Below are 27,379 nucleotides of genomic sequence, written 5' to 3'. Positions count from 1 at the left end.
CCCATCTCTGCACCTCTGCCAGTAAGGCCTATGTATTGCTGCAGGTCTCAAGTCCATGTAAAGCATAGGCTCCTCCTCCTGCCTGAAGTTTCCAGAACTGCCCAGCCAGAGAGAGGCATGTCTTTCTGGGAACTCCAGGGAAATCATGATTTTCTACCTTGTACTAGTAATTTTTGAGAGAAATCCCTTCTTCTCTCTTGAACCATATATGTGAAAGCCAAGACCATTACTGTATATCCCTCCATTGCCAAGTCCATGGCCTCTCATAGACAGGCACACAGGAAGTACTTGAAGAGTGCAACACAATAATCAGGCCCTGCCTTTTGTAAGGCTCAGGAGTTTCTGCAGGTTCTGGCAGCTCTCCTACTGGATGAGGTGAGTAAGGAAGATGGCAAAGTGTGACTAGTCTCCACCCTTATGAGAAAAGTGCCCCAGGTGGGTCCTCTGACCTGGAAGCTATAGCCCCTTGCCTCTTTTGACTGCCTGGGACTTAGTCACTTATTCAGCAAATATAACTAATGCCAGTCATTAAGCACTGCACTCAACCTAGGAGAACACAGAGAAATCAGACAAACCTGCCTTTCTTGGAACGCCAATGTCAGTGGAGGAAGAGACATCCATATGAGACACTTCAAGCACAAAGCATCTCTGCACAGCACTCTGGTGCTGAACAGAAAGGCAAGCAGATGGTCGGCAGCTTTCTCCTTGTAGTGAGCTCAGGAATGCTCTGTGTTTGCCTGGTCTCTGCTCTGCAGCATGTCTCCCTAGGGCAAGAGTGGCTAAGTAATTTGCAGGGCAAGGGAAAAATAAAAATGCAGGGCCACATGTTCAAAAATTATTAAGAATTTCAAGAAGAGGACAGCAAAGCATTAAACAAAATAGGGCCCTTCTGCACAAGTTACAAACCCATGAAGCTTGCCCTGCCACAGGGCTAGGAAGCATGCACACAAGAGGCCTGAATGTGTCCTGTAATCTTTTCCTCTGTCTTGCACAGAGGCTGAGGGGAACCCAGGTCCCAGTAAACTCAGTGGCACTGGGACACACACAGCTGCACACAGGTCAAAAACAGGTATTTGTTGAGTGCCTACTGTGTGCCCAGAACTTATCTAAGTTTCAGTAATATATAGTGGGAAACCAGACAGACATGTTTTTTGTTTGTTTGTTTGGTTGGTTTGGTTTGGTTTGGCTTGGTTCCTGTCACTGATCTTACACTAGTGGAGGAAACCCATAATAAATAAGCTCCCCCCAAAATGTCCAAGAAAATCGTTACTTCGTGGGCAATGTTGTGGAGATGACAAAGCAGAGTGGTGGGATAGGGGTAGGGTGGTGGAGAGCCATCCTGCTAGCTAAGATGCACACAGCCCCTTCTAGAGCAACAGGTGAGGATGCTGTTAATGTTTGACATCAGCTTGATAGGCAAATCTCCGCAATCTTTTCCCCTCTCAAGTGAATCATAAGGGTCTAGGTAACAAAGAGAAAGTCCAAGGATGCTTGAGACTCTTCAGCTATCCTTAATGGGGGCACTGAGCCCACCCACCACCCGCATGACCACACCCCTAGCTCCTTCTCACTTCTACTTCTGGCATGACTAGGAGCAAAGTCTCCAGAAAGTTTTGGCCAGCCAGTCCTGGAGAGGTTTCCAAGGTCCCTCTATCCCAGATGGTCCCTCTCACACCCAGGCCAGTGCCTCCTTGCGGTTCAGGGAAAGTGCTCCAGGGAATGCCTAGGCTTGGTCCTCCTTCTGGGTCCTTCCCTGCCTCAAATACCTGGGAAACTGGTCTGTGGAGTAGCTCAAAGCTTGTTGGGGAGACCTCCCCAAGTTTTTCTTCTTCCCCTGTGCCAAGGAGGGTACTCAGTTACCCAGCTTCCTTCGGGTGCCAAGAGATGTACTCTGAAAGACTGGAAGGTCTGGAGTGAGGGTAGGTGAAATCTGAGGTCAGGGACCTGGGGAAGCAACAGGTGATAGGGAGGCAGCCAAGGGCCGCAGGCCACAGTTCTACCCTCCCCTGTGCCACCGAGCTGGAGGGGGTCTAGAAGGAGGCAGGGGCCCACCCAGTCCCTCATCTTGCCCAGCCCGACCCAGTCTGCGGCCGCCCTTGAAGCTGCAGCCGCGGGCCTCTGGTTTCCCCTGCCTGGGGCCCTTGCGGCCAGCTCGCCTCTTCCTCCCTTCCCCCGTCCCCCGCCCCTGGCTGTCTGGCGGCGCTGCTGTAGTGGCGGCGGGGGACAGGGGGGCCTTGGCGACAGGGCTACCTCCTCTTTTCCCTACTCCTCTCTCCTCCGCCCCCCGCCCGCTGGAGCCTATCCATCCCACTCTCCTCCGCTGCAGCGAACACGTCGTCGGAGATTTCCATCTTCCATCGGGGCTCAGGGGGCGGGGCCAGGGAGGGGGTCGCGGGGCGGGGCGAGTGGGAGGAGTGGAAGTTGGAGCCCAACAAAACCCTGCACAACGCGCTCTGTGCCGCCAGACCGTGCGCAGCGACCTCCGCACAGGTGGTCGCGCCGGTCTGCGCCACGATGTTAACCAAAGTTCTCCTGATCCTCCTGGGCCTGTCCATCATCCTTCCGTCTAGGTGAGTCTCCATCCCGGGACCTAGGAACCCTCCGCGCCCAGCTGTCTCTCCCCTGGAGGTAGGCCAGTTACCCGGACCCCCGCGGCCCTGTGTTCCTCTAATCCCGCGCCCACCTTTTCCTGGCCCCCGTGCGGGCTAGCCGGGCCCTGGGTCCACGCGACGCGCCGCCAGCCTCCAACCCACTCCCTCTAGGATGGGCTGGCTGAAGGGGTGTCTAGGAAGGAAGGTGGGACGCCTGTCCCCTGGCTGCTCCCGTCTCCAGACTCCCGGTCTCCAAAACCACGGCGACAGCCAGGGGATGAGCACGCCTCTCCCTCTCTGGGTCTTCCGTGAGAAGAGGCGAGTGGCCCGCGGGATAACCGACCTGGGTAGGCACGCGCTTCTGAGGACCGGGAGAGACTTTGGAAAGGTGGCGCCCAGAAAGGCGCTCGGACTCCGGGAGCGGAACTGTACCTAAATGCTGGAGTGTTGGCTAGTCTGTCCTCTCTTTCAGATTTCTTTTTCTGAGTGCCTACTAACTACCAGGCACTGTGCCAGATAACTCTACTTGCTTCCCTTCCTGCCGCTCCTCTTGGTGTCAGTCCCAGGCGGGAACCCCAGTTTAGTCCAAGGATTCCCGCCCCAGTTATCCACCCCATTTCTGCCACTGGCCTCCCCTTTCCTCCTTCATCTCCTTTTCCCCACCCTGCTGGCTCTAGAGCTCCGGGCAGACTGGAACCTGAGGCCAAGAATATTATTCTCTGAGGTCTGAGGTTTGGGTCCTAGATTTCAGTCCCCACCCCCCTTTTCCAAAGGCTAACAGCAAGTTCCCCTTGAGTAGCCAGCTTCCCTCACACTCTCTTCTGGCCCTGGGATTTTGCTAGGAAGGTTGCCCCCTGCACTTCTGACTTTTTTGAGTGGAAGATGACTGCTTCATATTTTTGAGACGGTTTCAATTCTAGAAGTCTCCACAGCACTGGGCACTTCCTTATCTGTTTTTGGGGAGAGAGGAGATGGCTTCTCTCTTCACCACAGACTGCTTTAGCTCCTCAGGGGAGGGGCTGTGGGGCTCCCTGCTGGGTCACTATTGCCCTGAGGTGTGGGGGCTGGCCTCAGCAGGGGCTTGGCAAGTATTTCTGAATGTGTTCTAGGAATTTCCAGTCATCTACATCCCTCCAGATATGAGTTGGAGTGTTTGGGAGAGCTGGCATGGTTACTGGCTAGGGCAAAAGGGGTCTGGGAGTGGGGGCTGAAGGAACCAGGGGGAGCAGAAAAAACAGCAGATGGATACTACCCTTGGAGGTGGGGGGAAGGGCCGCAGTAACTGGTGTTCAGACATTGTCAACATGGCAACCCATGATGTCAGCAAAGAGCTGAAGAGGTGGCTGTGAGGTGTGTTGGCAAGGGCCACATCAAACCAGGAAACCTTACTCTGGTCCAGGCTCAGCCTCAAGTGGCTTGTGTGACTTTGGGCACAGCCCTTCCCCCATGTGGGCCTCAGACTCTTCATCTTGTAAGGTGAAAAACAGGGCTAATTTGGAGGAAAAAAGAATCCAGTGGGCCCCTCTTAGGGCACTGCCAGTCCCCTCCCCCTCTCCTTCCCTTGCCCACTGGTAGTTGGATGAGCATCCCCAGTAGTGGGAGTGGGTGCAGACTTTCGGCTCCATCTTGGATCATTGCATCTAAAGGGATGTGGGTGCATGAAAAGGGCCCATGGAAAGATTTCACTAGTCCAGTATGTGAGTATTTTTCCAAGTTCTTATTATTTCTAGCCCTCAAAGGGGGCTTAATGGCTAGCTGAGGAAAGGTATGCTGTCAGTGCCAGCAGTTCCTTAACCTCAAGGATCCCAGAATGAGCATGTTTGTTTTGTTTCTATGTTACTAACAAAAGCTAATCATAGAATTACACCAACCTCACCTTCTGACATTTTCATTGCAGATGTAGTAGTTGGGCAACACAGGGTCTTCAGTGGTTCCTGGGACTCTGCTTGTTTGTTTGCCTCTTGAACCTCGGGGCTCTTGTTGTTGGCTTTAGACATCCGGGACGAGCTGCTACAGGCTCTTGGGTGGTCTTGGTTGGCAGTGCCAGTGTTGATTGTGCCATGCTGCTAGCCATGTCACTCATTTTGCAGGGTCTCATGCCTCTGTTTTTCTTCCTCCCCTGCAACAGTGGCTGGCATTATCTAGTCAGAGGACTGGGGCGAAAGCCTCAGGGAAAGAGGACATCTCTGCATGTGCTATTTGGAAATGGAAACTGCTTTTGTCAAGCCCATTTCTTCCCTTGTCCACAGTGGGAATTAGCCACTTCAGATACAAGAAATGGCATAAATCTGGCACACTGCATGCCAGTTAAGCAATTCTAAGTGCTTCAAATACTGCAGAAAAATGCATTTTGCTGCACAAAGTGTCAGGCTCCTGGTCTGCACCACAGAGGCCATGCCTATGTTGCTAGTCCCCTCCACCCAATCCCCACCAGCTTGACCACATGCCCCCTCCCAATACACTCTCCTACCCAAAGGAAATCACTCACCTGCTTTACAACATCATAGATTACTTTTGCTGATGGCTTTTGAAAAAGCTTTTAGTTATATATTTTTTCAAAGATATATAAAACTAGAAGGAACAATAGAGTGAATCCTCATGTACCCATCACCAGCCTCATTAATTATCAATTCATGGCCACGCTTAATTTCTCTGTCCCTCACCCACTCTCCATTTCAGCTTAAATTATTCTAAAACAAATCTCATATTTCTATGAGCAAATCATATTCTAAAGCAAATCATATCATTTCATATGCAATTATTTTACTATGCATTTCTAGTCATAAGGACTCCAAACACATAATAAAATATCACTATTACACCAAAAATTTTAGAATAATTTTGTCATACTGAAGAAACTATCCAGTGTTCAAATCTCCCATATTGTATCATAAATGGGTTTTGTTTTTAGTTTGCTTTTTAAAATCAAGATCCAAATAAGATCCGTATATTAGCAGATTTTTATTAGCATTTTTGTTTTTCAAAACACTTTTTTATTGAATTAGAAGATATATGCAGAAAAGTGCTCAAATCATTACTGTATAGCTAATGAGCTGTCAGAAAATGATGACACTGGTATCAATGCACCCACATCAGGGACTAGAACATGACCAGAACCTCAGAAGCCCCCTGGTGCTCACTTCTTCACTGATTTCCAGCAAAAGCACCAGGTCCCTAACTTCTAACACCATCAGTGACTTTTGTACATTGTCAAATGGCTTTTTACATTTTTGTTTTGTTTAATTTAATTCTTAGTTTTTGGCTGTCGTGCATGGCACTCAAGTAGGATTCTAGCTGGCCTTCTCTCCTGGATGACTGTCTCTGCATAAAGGACTCTAACCTTTTCTTAGTGCTCAGAGCTTTCCCTCACCCCTGGCCCCGAAGTCCAATGCAATGAATTTCACAAAAACAAAGAAATGCAGAATATTCCCAAGGTGTTCTAGCCTTCTGTGGGACAGGCTGTTCTAGCTTTCCTGAGCGTTTCTCAGAAATCCTGGCCTTCTTCCTGCCCATTTACTCCCCAGTGGTGCTGGTCAAGGCAGACTGGACACTAGGGTTAGTAATAGCAGAAGAGCTTGGCCAGAGCTCATACCCCAATGCCCTCTTCATCTTACATTGAGAAATTCTTTTAAAATCTCGAGCTTGGTTTTGTTGTTGGGTTTAAAAAAAATAAAGAATTACCATGAAGGAGGGATAGTACCCAAAGTCCCCAAAGAGTAGCAAGATTTAGAAGAAATTAACAAATATTATGTTAGTGGCTTAAAATTTCCTGTTATCAGTCACTCTTTATGTCTTGTGTTTCAGACTTGTTTTGGTTTGTTTCTATCCCAAAAGGCCTCATCTGTGACCCCTACAGAATGGAGAACAGAGCTTCATTTTTTGTGTGTTTATATGTTCTAGGAGTGAAGGACCTCATGTTGAATCAGAAAATCGACCCTCTGCCTATGATGATGTCTATGGGCCCCAGCCCCAGGCTGCTGAAGAGAAGCTCCTCTCTGAAGAAACAAAGCCCACTCTTAGTGGTCCCCACAGCACACTTGGCAAACTGCCAACAGCCACTCACATCCTGAACAGTATCCTGAATAACTATGACCATAAACTTCGCCCTGGCATTGGTGGTGAGTATCAGAACATAGCTCTTCCCCTCCTGGAGCAGGAAGTTGAGGGCATAGGTGTGGATAATGGGTCTGGGGTATAGGTGAGGGTGCCATGCACATGGGCCAGGGAATCTGTTGCTGACCTGTTGGGTAAGACATATCAACTCTAGTCTCAGCAGTACCCTTGGCCTAGGTCTAGACTTTTTTTCTTTTCTCACCCTCAGTTTTTCCAATTGCAAAATGAGTGGACTAGATGACTGGCCTTCAAGGTATGTCCAACTCTTAACAGTCTGTGAATTGGATCTTGCTATGAAAGAACAAAGAAAGAAATAGGAATGATGTTGAAACCATCTCTCTATCCTTCACCTGTTCTCCCTTCTGACCACGCCCTCCCCTGTCCCATGTCCCTGTTTGACACCTCTGCCACTTCTGCTTCCTTTACAGAAAAGCCCACTGTGGTCACTGTAGAGCTGTCTGTCAACACCCTTGGTCCTATTTCTATCCTGGACATGGTGAGTACTGATTTTTTATTACAGTGTCTTGTAGCCCAGGAAGCTCACCATGGGGCCTTTCACATACTTATTTTTTCTGCTCTGTGTGTCCATAAGAAGAGTTTTGTGGTTTTACTTTGTTTTTGTTTTGGAGAGGGGAGATTGTAACCAACACTGACTTTGGAAGTCAGGAAAAGGTAAGTCCCTTGCTGTCTGAAGAGGACCTTCAGAATCCTGACCATATCTTCTAGTGTTATGTTCAAAATAAAAATAATAAAGCAACTTTAAACATCACAGTGGAATGGCTCTTTTTTTTCTAATGATTTTTGTAGAATTAAGTCTATAGTTATCAACTCTTGCTCTAAGACTGCTTCTCTAATTTTGGCCTGGTTTCTTCTTTCCTTTTCTATTGCTATCATTCTACTGTCAGGACTGTCCCCAGTTAGCCTCTATTATCTCTCCTTGAAATACACAAAATTCAAGGTTTCTGCCTACATCAGTCCACCTACTGACCTGCCCTCCTGAGTGATATGCCTCCTGCAGGTCTGGGACCTGGCTTAAAGCATGAAGTTCAACATCACACTCTAGTGGTCAAGGCCTTCCATGGCTGGAGCCAACCCAGAGCTTTATTTCTTTTCCCCCCCTTTAGAGACCACATGCCCTAGTGACTAGAGTATGGGTGTTCCCAGATCACCTTGTACCTTTGAGTCTTTGTTCAAACTCTTTCTTGTTTGGAATGCCATTGTTCCAATTTTCTACATGTCATAGCCTTATCCTTCAGGGTCTGTCTCTAATGGCTTCTCTTCCATGGCATCTTCCCTTACCTCCACAGCTATTAATTACTCCCTTCTTACTCAGACCACACCCCTCTCTTTAACATTCAGATTTTTCTAGCTTATATCACAGTTGTTTGCCTGATCTTCCCTATCTCACTGTATTGTAATTATGTGCTCTATGTCTGCCTTACTCTCCTGATTATGGGTTCCTTGGTGTCAAGGACTCGATATATGTTAATTGAGCAAATGAGTTATGAAAGATGTTCTATAAAAGTCACTTTTCCCCCTGATACCTGACTGTATCCCAAGGGATACAGTCTAATAACTCAGTAGTCACTGAACCTGGCATACAACACAGAACTGGTCCAAAGAGGAATAAACAGCTTGATTTTCTTTGGCCAATAAAGTGCTGCTTTAGCCTAGGCCAAAGGCCTTTATAAGATGCCAGATACACATATGGTATTAAACTTCCCCCAAGAAGTCTGGTCTTTTACATAGTTCCAAATAGTTCTTTAAAACTGTGATAGATCTTATACAGTCTACTTTTCCCTGGTGACACTGTGGAGTTTTGTACTTAGTAAGGAAGGAGTGTATGTCTCTCTCTCACAGCCAATGAACCGAGCACACTTGTCTCCTTGGATCTTCATGACAGCCTGTGTGACAGGCAAGCTACCACTGGGATCCTCATTTTACATTTGAAGCAATTGAGCCTCTCAGCAAACATTGTTACAGAGGGGGTATGGTTGTTTGAGGGGAGTTCACACACCCCTCAGTCAATCAGATGTTGTGTAGAGCATAGGATAAGTCCTTAAAGAGAGAAACCTGAGCCCACAGCATGGAGATTTAAATCAAATGTTTCTCCCAGTTTCTTGGTTAAATTTTTGAGACACGTAGCCTGAGCTTAGAAGGCAGTGACCAGTCTGGGAATGACTGCCCATCGTAACACCAACAGTTGCTAAGGCTTCTTGCTGTGATAATTGTTGCAGGCAATTCTAATTAAGCCAATTTCTTGACGCTGAATTTCTAGAGTTTCAGCTGAGCTAAAAAAGATGTACAACCCAAGTACCCTTGTCAAATTGGGGAAAAACTGAACTTTTGGTTATCAGTTGCTGTGTAATGACCTTACAATTGGTATCTTGTTAATAGAAATTAAATGCTTATTTGAAACAGTATAACATAGAGCAGGAGCATAGTGTGGGTTGTGGAGGGAAGACTTCCCCTAGCTACCAAGCAGTTCATATGGCCTGGGAATGAAGAAGGCTCTGTATGCCAAGTTGGAACTGCAAGCTACTTGGGACGTAGAAACACTCTGAAAGCCACTTATGAAGGCTGGTCGGGCTGTGTGGGGCAGGGCTGTGGGCTCCCATGTGAATAGTAGCTATGATTTTTTCTGTCTGCTTCTCTGAGCTACTCCAGGGAACCTTCTCAGTCTGGGAATCTAGCTTCCAGCAATTTGGCAATGGCTATCACCACCTTTTGGCCTAGGCAGCAAAGCCAAGCTGGGATTGTCTTGACCTTTCCCCTGAGGGCTCTAATGGCCTCCAGCACTATGGGTTTCTGGTTAGTGTTCATTGTTTGATGCAGGATAACTCAGGAGAAAGACCTAGGGATTCTATATGGGGAAATTGGACCTTGGTTCCCAAAGGGATTATTGGTGCAAGTGAAATAAGCCATTGAGAGGGAAATCAGTGAAGGCCATCCCAGGACAACGTCATGGTAATTGTGCTCTGAGCATCAGAACTAGTATGCTGTCTTTGTGTGACTTTGGACAGGTCCTTTTCTCTCTGAGCCTCAGTTTCCTTACCACTGAAATAAAGGAGGTTAGATAACCCTCAAGGCTCCCCCTTGGCCTAGGTCTGGCACTTGCTCTTCACGCTGTTTTACTTTTTACCCTCCAATACCAGTAGTGCAAATCTCTAGCTTCTCATGCTTCTTCCTATTAAATATCTTTCTTGATATTTAACGGATAGTTTATGGGACATATAATATGATCTGGAGACCAAATAATCATAGGTGTATCTATGCACATGCACACACACATTCAGAGGTTAGGTGCCCTTGTTTAAAAGGAAGAACAAAACAAAACAATGATTTAAAAAACATGAGACTAAATACACACCTCTCTTATGACTCAAAGCACTTCATTTTTAAATATAACTCTGGAGAATGAAGGATTGAGGTTAACATCTGTGCTCCCCAAATAAAAGCTGAAAGGGGAATCTTCACCATATACAACCAAAGGTGTGTGTTTGTAAATGTTTAAAATGATTTTGAGTTGAGATCTTTGTTTTGCTATGGAAATGTGGGGACTGAGAGGGCATTTACCTGGCTGGAGTAATACCATAACCCTACAAGGTGGTGGTGATGCGATGAGCCCTGCCTGTGCAGTTACACAACCATTGCCTGTCTGTTTCTAGATGAAATGTGTCTTCACTGACTGTTGTTTATCTGGGAATGTTCCTTTCTTTTGGGAATACCTGGAAATAGAAAAGTTCCTACAGCCTAATTCATGCTGCTTTCCTCTGTGCAAACCTAAGTAGTCTCCTATCTGCTTGATGGGCCCTTCACAGAATGGCATGGGAATATTCTTTGCCTGTACAGATCTAGGTGTGTGCTTTTCTACCCATCCTACCAGGAATACACCATTGACATCACCTTCTGCCAGACCTGGTATGATGAACGCCTCCGTTACAATGGCAGCTTTGAGAGCTTTGTTCTGAATGGCAACATGGTGAGCCAGTTATGGATCCCGGACACGTTTTTTAGGAATTCTAAGAGGACCCAAGAGCATGTGATCACCATGCCCAACCAGATGGTTCGCATCCACAAGGATGGCAAGGTGTTGTACACAATTAGGTATGTCAAGCCTCTGGAATATTACCTCTTGGGACTCTTTTTGCCAAAGAATCATGAACATAGGTGTCATCCTCAATGATACTTCTAAGGGCCTTTCCAGCTTTCCTAGACCATGAGCTCAACCCCCTCATGTATAGACACAGACACCAGGCCTCAAAATAGAAAGATATTGCTTAAAGCAACACACCAAGTTCATGGCACAGCTGGGACTGGTACCCAGTTACTTGGTTCCCAGTCCACAAGTCCCCCCACTAGAATGTACAGTATGACTGCATTGCCTGGACAGTTCCATCCCAAGTGGGCACTGGCTGTAAAGACACATCCATGGTGTTGGAATTGTCCAGGCAGAGTAGCAACACAGCAGTTGAAAACATGTCTACGAACAGGTTGGACATTTGAATGCTTGGCCAGGGAAGGTTGTGTATGGGTGATATGAGGTGTGAAGGTGGTAGAGAGTGAGAAAGTGTTGGCAAGTCCTGGAAGCTGGGATGGGCAAGAAAAAAAAGCCCATCTAAATTGGTCCACACATTTCTCTGATTATGGAAATCAAAGTAGCCAGATACTTTCAAGCTGTTCTTCCTTTTTGTCTCTCCTTTGAGGTCTTTGTTTCAAATCCCACTGTTGCCACTCACTGGTGGTGGTGCCCAGGCCCAAGGTGGGTGGATACCTAAGTGCTCAAGGCCAGCCTAATGAGGCTCCTTTCTCCCTTCCAGGATGACCATTGATGCTGGATGTTTACTTCACATGCTCAAATTTCCAATGGATTCTCACTCTTGCCCTCTGTCTTTCTCTAGCTGTGAGTACCTTCTTAGGTTTCTGGGGCCCCAGAGTCATGCTGAGCCCCTTCTTTTTTTCATCCTTGCCCTTTACATTTTTCTGCCTCTGCTTTTCTCCCAAAATGGTGCCAGATTTTCCCAGAGCCTCCTCTATCTCCTTTCTTGCTGACAATACTGTGTTGCTTCACCTGGACCTCGTGTTGGGTTCTTCCATCTTCCTTCCACTCCATCTCAAGTCAGTCACCCACCTCTGAAGTGTAATTCAAGTATGTCTACTCCTCTGCATTTCTACTGTCAGTACCTTGGTTTAGGTCTTTGTCATCTTCCACTTGGGCTTTCACAACATCTTTATTTTAAAACTGAACATGTCCAGAGCTAAATACATTGTCTCCTCCCAACCTCTACCTCCAAAACAAATGTGTTGCTTCTGTGTTCTCATTTGTGTCATTGAAAGACACCATCAACCACTCAGTTGTCCAAGCCAAGAATTTTGATGCTTCTTTCTCCATCACCTCCTATATCTAATCAATCAACACATCTTGTTGGTTTTCCTTCCTGAGTCTCTATTGATCCTATTTCTCTGCATTCTCACTGCCACAGCTTTGATTCCTGCCTTCATTCATTTTATTGGGCCTGGATTATTGCACTGGCCTGCTAAAACTGGTCTCCCTGTCCACAAGCTATCTTCATATAATGACAAGAGTGACCTAGCTGAAGCATCATCTAGACCAGGTCGTGTTTTAGTTTCAAATCCTCCCTGAAATCTCATAGGTCAATTCCTAATTCCTTGTAATGACTCTCAAGGTACTTCATTTACTGGCCCCTGCCACCCATTCCTGTATGCTTCATCCAGCATCTGTGAGCTAGCCATCCTGAACTTTTGGCATTTCCATAATCCATCAGGCATTTTCATCTTTCTGTGCATACAACACCCTCCTCACCCCTTCAGCCTCACCGATACAGAGAATATTTACTCAGCTTTTAGGATTTATTGGAAATGTCAACTATTGTATAAAATCTTTGTTGGGTGTGTCTCCAGGTGGTCTTTCCCTCATCTGTTTTTCCACTGTCCCACGGGTGGAAGTTTTTCAGCAACTCCAACAATTACAGATGTATATTTACTATCTTATTCAATTAAATGTGAATGAGGGCAAGGCTTCTGCCTTGCTCATCTCTATATTTCCAGCACAGAGCCTGGTACTAAGGAATGCTCAATAAATGCACATATTGAGTGAACTTCAACAATGAGGAAGAGAGGCAAGGTCCCACAGCTCGTGAGGCCAGAGTCAGGACTCCAAGGCATTGCTCAGACTCCATGCTTGGTTTCCCAGTCTCACATGACCCTCCTTCCCACGTTGCCTTACAGTTTCCTATCCTGAGAGTGAGATGATCTACAAATGGGAAGATTTCAAGCTTGAAATCAATGAGAAGAATTCCTGGAAGCTCTTTCAGTTTGATTTTACAGGAGTGACCAACATTACTGAAACAATCTCAACCCCAACTGGTACGTGTACCTATGGAACAAAGGCTTAGTAGAGGTCTGGTAAGGGGGTGCTAAGAATGACTGGGGTGACCATCCATATATATAAATGTATGCAATTATCCCATGGAAATTTTATAGAACATGACTCCTGTCTTGTAAACGTTATGCACTTACAACTGTTTGCAGAGGAAACTGAGACTTTGTAACTACATCTCACTCTCATCTGCAAAGGAGTAAGTGCTTTGCCAACTCCCTGAGAGGGTGGGTAAGTAGATAAAGTTTATTGCTGTCAAGATTTGCAACTAGCTTTGTAATGCAGACCCTTCAGTTTCTACGTCTTTTTTTAAGATTTATTTATTTTGAGAGAGGAGGAGGAGGAGGAGAGAGGGGAGGAGCAGAGAGAGAGACAGAGAGAGACAGAGAGAGAGAGAGAGCAAGTGAGCATGAGTGGAGGAGAAGCAGAGAGAGAGGGAAAGAGAGGATTCCAAGCAGGCCCACACTGTCAGCACAGAACCTGACACAGGGCTTGATCTCACAAATTGAGAGATCATGACCTGAGCTAAAATCAAGACTTGGGCACTTAACAAACTGAGTCACCCTGATGCCCCCAGTTTCTAGATCTTTGTTAAAACCGACTTGCTTGGATGACTTTGGGGAATGGAGCTCATGTGAGTTCTTCGTACCCAGAACCAATCCAAGCTGGGTTAAGTGGGAAACAAAGTTGGTCCTAATACGAAGCAAAGGCTAGAGTTCTAATGTTAGCTAGGTGAGGGCTCAGATGGTATAAGGGAAATTTCAGCAACTACAATTCCTATTGCATCAACATTTATTTTAAAGGAACAGCTCTGTTGTTGGAATGAGCACTGGGTGTTGTATGTAAACCAATTTGACAATAAATTATATTAAAAAAAATAAAGGAGCAGCTCTTACAAGCACAGATTCCTGTCAAAGCCTTCATGGTGGATTCAACATGGACATGGTTATTATTGGTTTTCTGACTTTGTACCTAACAAGGACTAAAGGGGAGGGTCCTGGGTCTCTTCACCATCAGCTTCCAATTAGATATGAGTGTCTTTGCTTGATTCCTAGGTGATCTCAATGAAAATCTAAGGGACCTCCCCAGGGTTGCTCCCAGAGCAGCCCTGGAAACCCTCTTCACACGAACTGACCAAGTATAGTATAATATAGTATAGTATAGTATAGTATAGTATAGTATAGTATACTCATCATTTCCAGGATGCAGATGGAGACGGTCACCCCACCAGCCATTTGCCATAGGAGGAATCTTGCTTTGCTTCTGTGCCTAGGCAGAAAATCTGCTTTCACTGTACTTGTTGAGCTGGTCATGGGGGGAGGGATGGGTCATGCTCCTCTGGCCAGAGATTTGCTTCCACAGTATTAGGGCAGGGGCAGAGGGCTGTTTTACAAATGCCTTTCTTTTTCTCAGGGTCTCTGGGTAAGCAGTTATACTATACTATACTATACTATACTATTCTCTAACCTTGCTCTTCTGCCAGCTAACCATGGGCATGCCTCTTGCCTTTCTGCACCTGTTTTCCCAGACAGGTGGGGACCCATCATCAAAAGAAGCAGAAGAGACAAGGCCCAGGGGCTTTCAAGTTACTAGTGATTCCGTTTAGTAGATGGCTGTGCATTGTTTCAAAATGGCCCCCTAGTGACTACAAAGCCCCAGAGCTAGCATCATCACCAAAGAAATGACAGTAGGTAAGCACTGACCCTCCTTAGGAGAAAAGATTGTTCTTGGGAAAAAAAGGAGGAAGGCTTCTTTCTCTTCTGCTAGAGGCTAGTTGCTTGTGAATTATAGTTTCTCCAGTATCATAGTTCTTTTTGAGGTTGGTCTGAAACTCTTCCCATCAGCCTCTGGGCAGTTCTATCTATCTATCTATCTATCATCTATCTATCTACATATTCAGCTTCTAAGGGGTCAGAATGTGGGGGTAGCTTGCTACTTTGGTCACTTTGGGCCTTGAACCAGAGACCCTCACTGCCTCAGGAGGCTTTTAGAGACTCCACCCTTGCCTGCAGTGAGTGAGGTAACTTTCACTGGTGGCTATTGAGACTCTGATGGGACCTTACCCATGACCAGGAGTTCACTTTCTCTTAAGAGAGTTTCACCCGTCTCTGGACAACTCTGTCCATTGGAAAACTGTTGCTGTTCATCTGAAATCGGAGTTTCTGGAACTCCTACCCATTGGACCTTGTTCTTTTTCCTTAGAACTACTGAACTTGTGGTAAGCCCAGTCACTCTTCTCCAGGGTCAAGATTAAATTACTAGTATTAGGGTCCCAGCTCCGGGTCACAATCTTTTATAGACTCTACAGCCTATTTCCTTTTCCTTCCCTGTTCTTCAAAGCTTTGGGTCCACTCATTCTTCTAGTCCCAGTACTCTGGACTCAGTCTTTTAAATTGCATTCCTCTGACAGTACAGTGACAAACTCTGGTCTAGCCAAACGAGAGAAAAGCAGAAGCATTTTTAGTTTGGTGGGAGGGATTGTTTTGTTTTGCTTTGACTTTGGCTTCTCAGCCCCAGATATCCTTTTTCCCTTACCCATGCTCCTTCATTCCTCACAAATAATAAATTGTATGTTGGTATCCTTCTCTCAGCTTTCCAAATCTTACCCAGTGGAAAAGGTCATTCTTTGGCTGGAATAAAGAAAATAAATATGGAAAAAGCTGATAGGATAATACATCTTCCAACAAGAATATATAAGTTTTGAATGGAGTGGTTGTAGCTAAATAGGGGTGTCTTAAATTGCAGTTAAGACCCAGGGCAAGAGAACTAGGAACTTGATAAATACATTCTGGCCAGTAGGTAAATGTGAGTAGTTCCTGTAGCAGACCTGGAAGAGGAGTTCTATCCCCAAAGCTACTACTCTGATTACACATATTCTACTGACCCCAGATGCTTCCTTACCTTTTTTTCTGGAAGATTCCAAGAAGTCTTGCCCTTTAAATGCCAGTACTTTCAAGGTGAGTAGGAAAGACTTCTCTTCTCATTTAGCTCCAGTATACCCAGACCTGGAAGGCAGGTGATATACTTTTCAAAATAGAAGGACACATAGACATGTTAGTGTTCTGGTCTGCTTTACAAAGCTGTTGTCAGTCAGTAGTAAGTGTCACTGAACATCTGTTAGGTTCCAGCCCATGCTGGGCTTGGATGGGCAAAAGCCATGCCACAGGGCTTCCATGAGGAGTCTAAACCTTGTAGTGTTTTAAAAGACCACCTAACTCAAGGCCAAGGAATTTTACAGCATTCCACCCCTTAGGTGGAAGTTTGGAGCTTAGCTTCACTAACAGAATTTGAGCTATCACAAACCCTATGTGATATTGAAAGTGAAATGGGGAGTTCTGGGTTCAAGGAAAGCCATCAGAATCTCTGCAGTCCTGATGAGCATGCAGAGTGTTTGGGATGAGCATGTCAGAGCATAAGGCAGCATGAAGGGTATAATAGAAGATGCTAATTCTTCTATTGTCATAAGTACTATAAGAGCCATCACTCTGTAGGGGAAGAGCCAACATCAAGGGCATGATGCCCTAATTTTCACTTTCAGCTAATTTTTCTATTTTTTTCCAGCAGCCAATTTGGATTAGGATAATAGACTAAGGAACAGAGAGTCTAGAATTTGAATATTGGTGCAACTATGCAAGCTATCTCAGGGAATCTGAGAGTGTATGAGATGAGCCTACAGGAAGGTGTGTGTGTGTGTGTGTGTGTGTGTGTGTGTGTGTGTGTGTGTAAGATGTCAGTTGGAGCCAGGTCATGGTGACCCTTTATTATGAGGTTACAAAGTGCACACTTGACTCTGTAGCTTTTTTGTGGAATAGGGAACCAGCAAAAGTTTGGGGGTGTGCAACTGAGTTCTTTTGGCCTTTGATACAACAGTGCAACTAAAGCATTTTACCAGCATACAAATGAATAGGAAGGAGGCCAAATGGATTCTATGCTTTTTCCACCACAGCATAGGCCATCCTTGGCTCATCCCCTGAGAGTATACATTGTAAAGGCCAGTAGTGCATGTGTCAGGCTGTGATTTTGCAGACTATATATTGCACCTTAATGGGCGTGAAGGTCTCAGTCAGCCATGTGGACATTAGTTGTGTGGTGTTGATAGTTAGAAGGGTAACTGATTTTTTCACTTTCATTTGACACTTCTGCCACCCTGAGAAGACAGATGTGGGGTGTGGGGAAGTGGTCTGAAAAAGAAGCAACGAAGTTTGTGGCCCTGGCTCAGCTCTTAACTGACAATGGGTCTTACAGTGAGTCTCCTCTCTGGGCTTCTTCTGATTCTCCGTATGTGGCATTGGAATAATCTACCTCTATTTTAGGACTGTGGTGGGAATCCCATGAGCTGAACAAGACCCTTATGCATGTCCTGCCTGGGGGAGACCCTCATCTGCTGTAATGAAATGGTATTTTTTATGTCTTCCAGGTGATTTCATGGTCATGACACTTTTCTTCAATGTGAGCAGGCGATTTGGCTTTATAGCCTTTCAAAACTATGTCCCTTCTTCTGTGACTACAATGCTTTCCTGGGTTTCCTTTTGGATCAAGAAAGACTCTGCTCCAGCCAGAACCTCTCTAGGTAAGTGGGTAATACATGCAAATGGGCGTACAAATGGGCACAGAATTGCCTTCTTGAGGGGCCTTTCAGCAGTGTAACATAGGAATCGGTAGCTGAGCCCACCTCTACTTCTGTGCATTCACAGGGATAACCTCTGTACTCACCATGACTACACTGGGCACCTTTTCCCGTAAGAATTTCCCACGTGTCTCGTATATCACCGCTTTGGATTTCTATATTGCCATCTGCTTTGTCTTCTGCTTCTGTGCTTTGATGGAGTTTGCTGTGCTCAACTTCCTGACCTACAACTGGACAAAACCCCGTGCTTCTCCAAAACTTCGCCATGTATGACCTGGGTATGGGAGTGGTGGCAAGCCTTTGGGATGTGGAGGCATGCAAGTGAGGGCACTAGGACTCATGGCACATGGGAGGCCAGCTCACCAAGTTATGGGGTGGGGGTAACCTGGCGTTGGGTGTGGTAGTTGAATAAACTTTTGGATATGATGCCGGGAATTGCAGAGGGTGGACAAAAAACAGTGTGCCAAGACCAGAATCTCCAGAAATCCTGAGAACCTAGGCTTGATTCACCTTCATTTGACTTTTTCCCACTTCTTTCCTTGTCCTTTTCAGCCAGATATTCATGCCCGTGCCCTTATGCCTCCCCGTGCCAGTGCCCATCAGCATCCTGATGCTTTTGTGTGCCAGATTGAGGACTCTGATGAGAGTGATGGAGAGGAGGGCCCATCTTGCCCAGCCCAGCAGTCTCTCAGCCCAGGTGGCATCCAGAATCCTGGCGGTTGCTGCAAGTGGTGCAAGAAGTATGTCTGTGTGGTCCCCAGGTGTGAGGGCAGTATCTGGCAGCAGGGCCGCCTCTTCATCCACATTTACCGCCTGGATAACTACTCGCGAGTTGTTTTCCCAGTGACCTTCTTCTTCTTCAATGTGCTCTATTGGCTTGTTTGCCTTAACTTGTAGGTACCAGCTGGTACCCTGTGGGCAGCCTCCCCAGTTCTCCAGGAGGTCCCACGCCCCTTGCCAAGGGAGTCAGGGGAAAGCAGCAGCAGCAGCAGGAGCAACAAGACAGTATCTTTCCTTCCCCATTCCTCAAATATAAGCCTGTAGAGATTTCCTCTTTGCTGGCCCTCTCCCCTACCTGGCCCATTCACTGACTCTCCATGGCAGCCAATTTCAAGTAAAATGGCCCACCTCTCTGTTCCTCAAGGGGCATTAATGATGCTCAGACCTAAAAATCACAGGCTGTCCGTGACCAGCTCCCTAAGACCATGCCCAAATATGAGCAGATTAGCTATCTACAACAGTGCTGATAACCACTGCCTTTTTCCAGAAATAATACTGCCTTTGTGGTGCTCCAGGCCCAGTTCTGGCCTCAGCCTCAAAGTGCATAGACCAGCTGCTTGCCTATTCCTGACATCTTAAAATGCTGGGCAGCAGTGCAAAGGGTAAGAGGATCCTAGTCCTTAGGTCCAGTTGTTATATTCTTGGTTTTCTCTTCCTGACCTCCCTTCCCTTGCAGATAGACACCAATATTATCCATTTAGGAGGAAGGGAGCCAGCAATTGAGAGCCTTTGGGACAGTGTCTCCCTCTGCTGCTGTGCCACCTCCTTCTCCCCCCACCCCCCGCCTCCATTCTTCATCTGCACTACAAATTCAATGCCTTGCATCCATTGGGTATCTATTTTTGTGTGTGATAATAGTAACGACTCCCTGCTTTGGATGCCACCTTCTTCCTCCTCCTTGACCCCTGTGACATTTTCTGTAGCTTCCCTAGTGACTTTCCCAGCCCCGACCCAGGTGCTAGGCCATGGTGACTTCCCGGGGCCAAGAAATTAAGAGAACTTTGCTTTGCAGTGGGCATTACCAGCACTGATTGGTGCCCTCTAAAGGCACAACATAAGAGTTTTATCACTTCCTTGGCCCCTGGACCCATGAGCCAGTCCACTCTTATCCTGGGGCACTCACAATCGCAATTAATTGAATTCCCTTAAATTTGTATAGCACTTTACCTTTTGCAAAGCACTTTTGAGAAGTTATTTCTATTTTGAGCCTTATCATAGCCTGTGATTCAGAGCAGGATTCTTATCCCCATTTTGCAGATGAGAACCCTGAGGCACAGATTTCTATGGGACTGTGGATCTCACTGGAAAGTACCCAGGAGCCCACTGTCACCTTCTAGACTACATGACAGGGCTAAGCAACTCTGTTCACCATGATTTGATTATATTGCCTCTGCCAGCACCCCAGTGGCAAGGCCCAGAGTAGCAGCCTCTCTTTAGCATTGGCTGCTCAATTCCTGGGCCCCCAAGACCGAACCTCTCCTGGCTCCAGTAACCCAGTGAGGTGAATTTGGACATGCCCCAATGCTTGTATATGCTGAATGAAATCTGTGTCTGTATTTTATTGGGGGGTGGGTAGGGTAGGGGGATTCATCTGCTTTTTGTCACCATCACCTGAAAAGGGGAAATGTATCAATAAATATATCAGCAAAGCATGGAAGGTATGGCATTCAAGTTTGTTCTCAGTTCAGGGTTTAAATCTTAAATCAATGACCCAAACCTATCTGTTCTCCTCTCCCATCCATGACTCCCAGACCTGCCAAGCATGTACCATGTACCTTCTGTCAGTGGAGAACTGAAGGGAAGACAGTGACCAAGTGGGTGGCCCCCTTTTAATGATTCTCTTACTTGCTTCTATGCTCCTGCTCCCCGCCATGTCCTTTTTGCTTTGTCCATCATTCTAACCTCACCTAGTCAGAAAGCTAGAAGTTTCCTCCAGATTATCAGACTCAGAACACTCCTCTTCCACTACCACCATGTAAAGATGCAGATGCTGAGGCACAGAAAGGAATGTCTACTGTCACACAAGCAGATAATGGAAGGGACCAGACCTCAGGAATCCCAACACCTTGTCTTATCTAGGACTAACTCTGGAGAGCTTGGTTGATCCACACTTTAAACAAAAACTCTCTAAAGGTTATACTGAAGAATGTTGGCCCTGGAATCCTGTTGATACACCCAACCCTAAGGGAACTCAGAAAAAATAACAAGAACCAACTAGGAGACAAAAATGGCATGTGAACAGCCAACATTTTTGCCATAAAGTTCTTAAAAGGATGTTCAAAAACCTTCTTGTAAGAAACCTAGATGCTTTTACTGTGTATTTTCTGATGTTCTAACCCATGGGAAAATATAAGTAAAATGTAGAACAAGGAAAATAGTTCCTCACTTCTACTTACATTAGGAAGATGCACTTAACATAATACCCTCCAGGTCCATCCACATTGTTGGAAATGGCAAGATTTCATTCTTTTTCATTGTGTGTGAAGGGAAAAAATAGTTTCAAACAGAGAAGGGAGAAAACTTTTTAAATACAGAGAACAAACTAAGGGTTGTTGGGAGGCAGGGGACAGGGAAAATGGGTGATGGGTATTGAGGAGGGCACTTGTTGGGATGAGCACTGGGTGTTGTATGTAAGGGACGAATCACAGGAATCTACTTCCGAAGCCAAGAGCACACCATATACACTGTATGTTAGCTAACTTGACAGTAAATTATATTTAAAAAAAAGAAAGATGCAGAAAAAAGTAGCCAGGTTATGTTTTTGAAATAGAAATAGTGCAAAACATAGTCCTTAATCACACTACAACAAAGCTAAGAACAAATAAAATTCCTACCATTTGTAAATTTTAAAAAGCTCATGTAAACAGTTATTCAAAAAATAATTTGAAATTGGGTGTATAATATCTAAAAACTAAAATTAATGAAGAAAAGCTACATATTAAAGCACATGGGATGCAGCCAACACTGCACTCACAAAAATTTGTAATTTAAGCATTTCAAGTACTAAACACAATGGATGAAAAATGAGTTATGTATTGAAACCTAGAAATTGGATAAATGACAAAAAACACATTATACCTTAGAAAATTTGGGGGGAAAGGTAATTTTAAAAAAACAGTGTAAAGAGTATCATTTAAAAAACAATAAATAGTATTCCTGGGTGTCTCAGTCAGTTGAGTGTCTAACTTCGGCTCATGTCATGATCTCAAGTTTTGAGTTTGAGCCCCGCATCAGGATCTCAGCTGACAGCTCAGAGCCTGTAGCCTGCTTCAGATTCTATGTCTCCCACTTACACTCTGTCTCTCTCTTTCTCTGTGCCTTCCCAGCTCACACTCTCTCAAAAAAGTAAATAAACATTTTAAAAACAAGAAATAAAACTGAGTCACTACCTCTCTCTTTACATCAAAATTACAGATAAATAAAAAATTTGAAAGTGTTTTAAGGAAACCGTAAGATAATATGGGTGACTATGTTTATAATCCTGGGATGGAAAAGGCCTTTCTAAGCATAGCCTAAAACACCAGAAACTATAAAGGAAAATATTGAAATTTTTTTTGTACTAAGAAATAGCAATCATTGAAGCAAAAGCAAAAGTAATATATACCAAAACACACTGTTACTTATCAGTTTTTCTGGGAAGCAGTCTCTGAGACTAAGATTAGAATGCAGGAGGTTGATTAGGAACTGGTTTTAAGGTCAACACCCTTGAAGACAGTGAAAGGGAGCCAGGCCTGTGATGCAGTCACAATAAGGGCCTCAGCTGAACACATGGTAAATTCTGGAGTTGGGATGGGCCTTCCAAATTGTTGCAAATCAAGGCAAGGGAGCTGGGCTTCTATACTTTTGTACTGACCAGTCATTGAATGTGAACATAAACTTGGAAATACATGAAGTCAAGTATGTCTGGAGAAGGACTCACTTGAAGCCTGTCAGCCTCCAACAGTCTCAGCAGCTGGAGAAATACGAGCTTCTGTGCCAAAGGAGCATGGATATAGAAGGGCTTGGCAGCACACCACAGCATCTACTATCGTTCATTTCTCACCTTTCTCAGGCTCATTTGTTCCATATAGATAAATTCTGCAGCAATTATCCCATGGTTATGTCGAGTTTTTTTTCCTGAGGAAAACTTATAATATCAGTGAAAGACATTATAGCACCTGCCACTGGATCTGGTCTTAGGACCTTAACTGATATTCATTATCCCTGTACTGCACTACCAATTCCAGATTTTTTGTTACTCTCTGCCACTATCTCTGCTCATCTAGGTATCTTACCTGGTGCAGTGACTAAAAGCTTCATCCTAAAGGGTCTGAGACTCTGAACACCATGCCCTTTCTGGGCCATGGCTGGAAGACTTGTCATTTCCAAGTGATACCTAACTGGGTCACCTAGACACAAAATCTATTCTTGCCTGCCCCCATTGTATAGTGATAGCCCTATTTCCTCCTGATGATTAGGGTCAATTTCCCATGATATGATGCTGACTTGTTTTCTTTTGGATGGTGCCAAACGTGACCAGGCAGCTTGTTTTCTTTTGGCTGGTGCTAAAATTAACCAGGTAGCAACCACAGATTAAAATTCAATGGGGCTCCTGTGTTCCCTGGAGAAAGCATTTGCAATCTTAGAGCCAACAACTCCAAACCTGCACAATACAGAATTATAAGTGTGGGAAACACAAATTCCCCAAGTAGGTCACCGGGAGTGATAACAAACAATACAACTCCTACTCCCACATCCGAACTTGTATACTCTTCCATATAATATTGATCTAGGATGTCATTGACTTAGGGTGTATACTGCTTTCTGTTGGGTGATGGCCCATCCTCTCAGGGTATCATCTCCAAACTGACATTTCAGCTGTACCTTCAACATACTATTTCATTACTCTATCTGGTTAGCACCTTTTTAGTGGTGCAGTATGTAGTAGAGTCCCAGGCCTTGTGCCCAATGTTAAACTCCTTTGGTCAGAAAGTGAACCTCTGGGTCAAATCCTGTGTCTTAGATAAAATCCTATCTCAGTAGATCACTCTACATTCTTAAATAGTGGTGCTGGCTGAGGCCCTCCAGGAAAGAAAGGCAAACTCACATTCAGAAATTGTGTTGGGATGCCTGAATAGCTCAGTCAGTTAAGCGTCTGACTCTTGATTTCAGCTCAGATCATGATCTCACGGTTCGTGAATTTGAGCCCCACTTCAGAGTGTGAGCTGACAGCGTGGAGTCTTCTTGAAATGCTGTCTCTGTCTGCCCCTCCCCTGATCACGCTAGTGTGCTCTATCTCAAAAATAAATAAATAAACATTTAAAAAAAGGAAAGTATGTGGATTACAGTCAAGATGAATCATTGTCCCATGAAGTTTTGAAGAGGCTCAGTGTCGTCAACTTATCCCCAAGTTGCTTTTTGGTTTCCTTCGAGAATGGTGATATATTGGGGACTCACCACTGGTCTCAGTTGTGGGCAAGGTCAATACCTAAATCAGCCTTAGTAAGTAGGTGACCATACTGTTGTGCCAACATATAATTTCAACCTTGCCATTATGATAGGGTTGCCAAATAAAATAAATGAAAATCCAGGATATCCAGTTAAATTTGAATTTTAGAAAAATAATAAATAAATTTTAGTATAAGTATGCTTCATTTGAGATCGTACTGACTCTGGGCTGCTCCAAGCCCAAGACTGAGCACAGAGGGGTACCAGAGTATGGACACTTCTGCCAGATGCAGAAGGCCTCCTCCAACAAGCAATCTTTGCACCCAAGCTTCCCATAAGCCTGGCTGAGACTTCATCAAACCTGCTTTGCAGTCTGAGGGTCTCCTATTTGTCCTTGCTTCTCTGTCTCCTTTCAGGTGTCAGACCTCATTCCAATCTAAAGGATTTTCCAGTCTACTCCTGTTCCTTCTTCCTTTACCTTTCACAAACATTTCCTGCAATCAATCTCTTGCTCTTCTAATCCCATCTTGACATCTGTTTTCCAGAAGACCTAAACTGACACAGTTGAAACCACAGTAAAATGGGGTTCTGAGATGGGATCACTCACCATCTGGCTGGCAAGGAACAACCCATCCTGAGGCACAGATAGCATCTGGCACAATGTGACAGCCCAATCCCAATTCAATGATGGTTACCTGGGAAAACATGCTAATGAAGGGAACTCCATTGCTGATTCAGGCACTTGAAGGCTATAGCAGAAACATTGTATACAAAAAGAGTGGAGTTGGTCTGTTATTACTAAATTGTGTTGATGACCTACAGAAAGATCCTTATAACTGTAATTACATCCTCATTCCTTTGTAAAAGGATTTTCCAGACACTTACTCAGATGACTGTAGACTTGGGAGACAGGGAGATAGCAAGACATCTCAAGAACTATTGGACATATGTCTGAGTTAATTTTGATACCAGAAGACTATAATTAGACTTCCATCTTAGAGTTGAAGACTTATGAAGACCAACAAATAAATTGAATCGTAGCTAGAGGTTCACAGTGGGATGACCAGATCTGCAGACTCATTCAGTGGTGATCTTCCCAGTCCTGTAAGTGCATAACTGAATTTGATATAGTTGGAAGTTGGAGTACCCTCCACACTGAATCCATGATCTGTGTTATAAGAGCTATCATAGTGGGAAAGGCCAAGTGGAAACCTCTAAAAATGCCCTTTCCCAGCCAAGACAGTAAAGCAAAAACATCACAAGCCAGATGGGGGTAGTTAGTGCCACCCTTATACATCTCAAGTAAGTTCCCTGTATGTTTCAATTTAATTTATCAGTCTGGCCCCTGAAGAAACTGCATAGATCCTGGATAATGACTATATATCACCACAGGTTTCAGCAAGTAACAGTTTGGATTACAGCTGCTCTGCCATATTGTTGCTAGAGTAGGTTAGGTACATGATATACAGTAATTGATTTGGCAAATGTGTGCTTTTCCATTCCAGTTAGAAAAGAGATTAAAAAACAATGGACAGAATAAAAACATTTATTTATAGTTTTCTTTGGGAATTTGTTAATTCTTATACCCCAGTCATAATCTAGTGAGAAAAGATCAAGACTGTCAAGATATCATGCAGAACATCACCCATATCCATTATACTGACACCATCATACTGATGGAGAGGATAAGTAAAAGGCTTCTGTAAGACACATGTTCCAGAGTGTGGGAGATAAACCCTGAAAAGATTCAGAATGTTACCAATTCAGTGAAGTTTCTAGGAGTCCAGTAGTCAGGGGCATGCCAGGATGCCTCCTCCGAAGTAAAACACAAATTATATCTTGAATCCTCTACCACAAAGAAGGAAGTAGTATATCTGCTAGGCCTCTTTGGGTTCTGTGGACAAAACATTCCACCCTCAGGATTATTGTTCTTGTCCATATATCAGGTGACACAGAAGGCTGAGATCTTTGAGAAAGGCAGGTGCAAGAGATTAATCTACAGCAGGTCCTGGCTGCAGTGCAAGCAGTCACTTGAACCATCTCATTTGGCAGACCCCATGGTGTCAGAGGTATCAGCAGGGGGTAAGGATGCAGTATAGAGTTCAAGGCATGCCTGTGTAGGAAAATCACCACCCTGGCACCTAGGGTTCTGGAACAAGGCTGTGCCATGCACCTCAGAGAATTATGTACCTTTCTAGAAATAGAATCTGGTGTGCTTTTCTGGGCCTTGGTAGAGACAGAATGCTTGACTGTGGGATTCCAAGTGACTCTGTGTCTGGGAGCTAGTTGCTATCAGACTCACCAAGTCATAAAGATTGACTCAGTAGCAATGCATCCTGAACTGAGCCTAAGCAACACCAGAAGGCAAGAGTAAGTGCAAGACCGGTAGTCATTAACTGTGTGTAGTATTTAAGGCACAGATAATATCTGATACAATGTCACAGCCCAATCCCAGGGTTGAGTGACCCAAGGTGAGAAATAATATGTATAAACATATATAGTATATGTTCATGAACTGAAATTTGTGTCCTGCTAAAGTTCATATGAACTGAAATTCATGCCCTACCAAAATTCATATGCTGAAGCTCTAACACATAATGTAATATTATTTGGAAGTGGGGCCTTTGGGAGGTGATTGGGTTTAGACAAGGTCATGGGAGTGGAGTCCTCATGACAGGATTAGTGTTCTTATAAGAAGAGGAAGAGACACAAAATTTTTCTCTCTCTCCATATGCACAATCTGAGGAAAGACCCTGTGAGCACTCAGCAGGAAGGCAGCCATCTACAAGCCAGGAAGTGAACCCTCACAAAAACCAAATCTGCTGGGGCATTGATCTTGGACTTAGCTTCCAGAACTGTGAGAAATAAATGGCTGTTATTAAGCCATCTAATCTATGTTATTTTTAATAGCAGTCTGAGCTAAGAATATATATATATGTGTGTGTGTGTGTGTGTGTATATATATATATATATATATATATATATATATATATATAAACAACTATGTGGTATTGTAGAAAAAAGAGACCCAGAGGAGACAAATTGATAGAAAAAGAGTTAAGGTCATGCAGAACAAGGAGAATGCAATGGCTTCCAGGACTGATCCTGACTCTGTAGCTGAAGACCCTAAGTACCAAGAATAATGTAATTAAAGAAGCAGACAACTTGACTGACAGAAATATAGACAATTTTACTGGCATAAACATGTATCACCATAGTTGGAGTGCAGCAAAAACCCTTTTCCAAGCTGACTTTCAGAGAAAGAGGCTTTCTTGGGGATTTTATGAGCTTTAAAATTAAAATAATTTTCCATGTTTCCTTTCAACAGTCCTATGTCCCTCCCAGTATAATAGTCAGATATAACCAAATGCCATGGGAAGAGGGTTCCTGGTCATTGGGGTGAACTGATGTGTAGAAAGACTTATAAGAACTGCTTTTACA

The 27,379-nt window shown here is 44.7% G+C and overlaps 1 protein-coding gene across 1 annotated transcript; it reads left to right on the top strand.

The window, feature by feature from the left end:
• The first annotated feature begins 2,452 nt into the window (after positions 1 to 2,452).
• GABRE (gamma-aminobutyric acid type A receptor subunit epsilon) lies at positions 2,453 to 20,088 on the top strand. Its single transcript, XM_004000981.5, has 9 exons — positions 2,453 to 2,570; positions 6,492 to 6,709; positions 7,133 to 7,200; positions 10,591 to 10,811; positions 11,525 to 11,607; positions 12,954 to 13,091; positions 17,522 to 17,674; positions 17,799 to 17,998; positions 18,284 to 20,088. The coding sequence occupies exons 1-9, from the start codon at positions 2,515 to 2,517 to the stop codon at positions 18,626 to 18,628; spliced, it is 1,482 nt and encodes a 493-aa protein (XP_004001030.1). The 5' UTR covers positions 2,453 to 2,514; the 3' UTR covers positions 18,629 to 20,088.
• The last annotated feature ends 7,291 nt before the right edge of the window (positions 20,089 to 27,379 follow it).

This window comes from Felis catus, chromosome X, assembly GCF_018350175.1.
Source record: "Felis catus isolate Fca126 chromosome X, F.catus_Fca126_mat1.0, whole genome shotgun sequence".
Classification (NCBI taxonomy): Eukaryota; Metazoa; Chordata; class Mammalia; order Carnivora; family Felidae; genus Felis; species Felis catus.
Note: the sequence above shows the minus strand (reverse complement) of the source record. Positions and strands in the feature narration are given on the sequence as shown.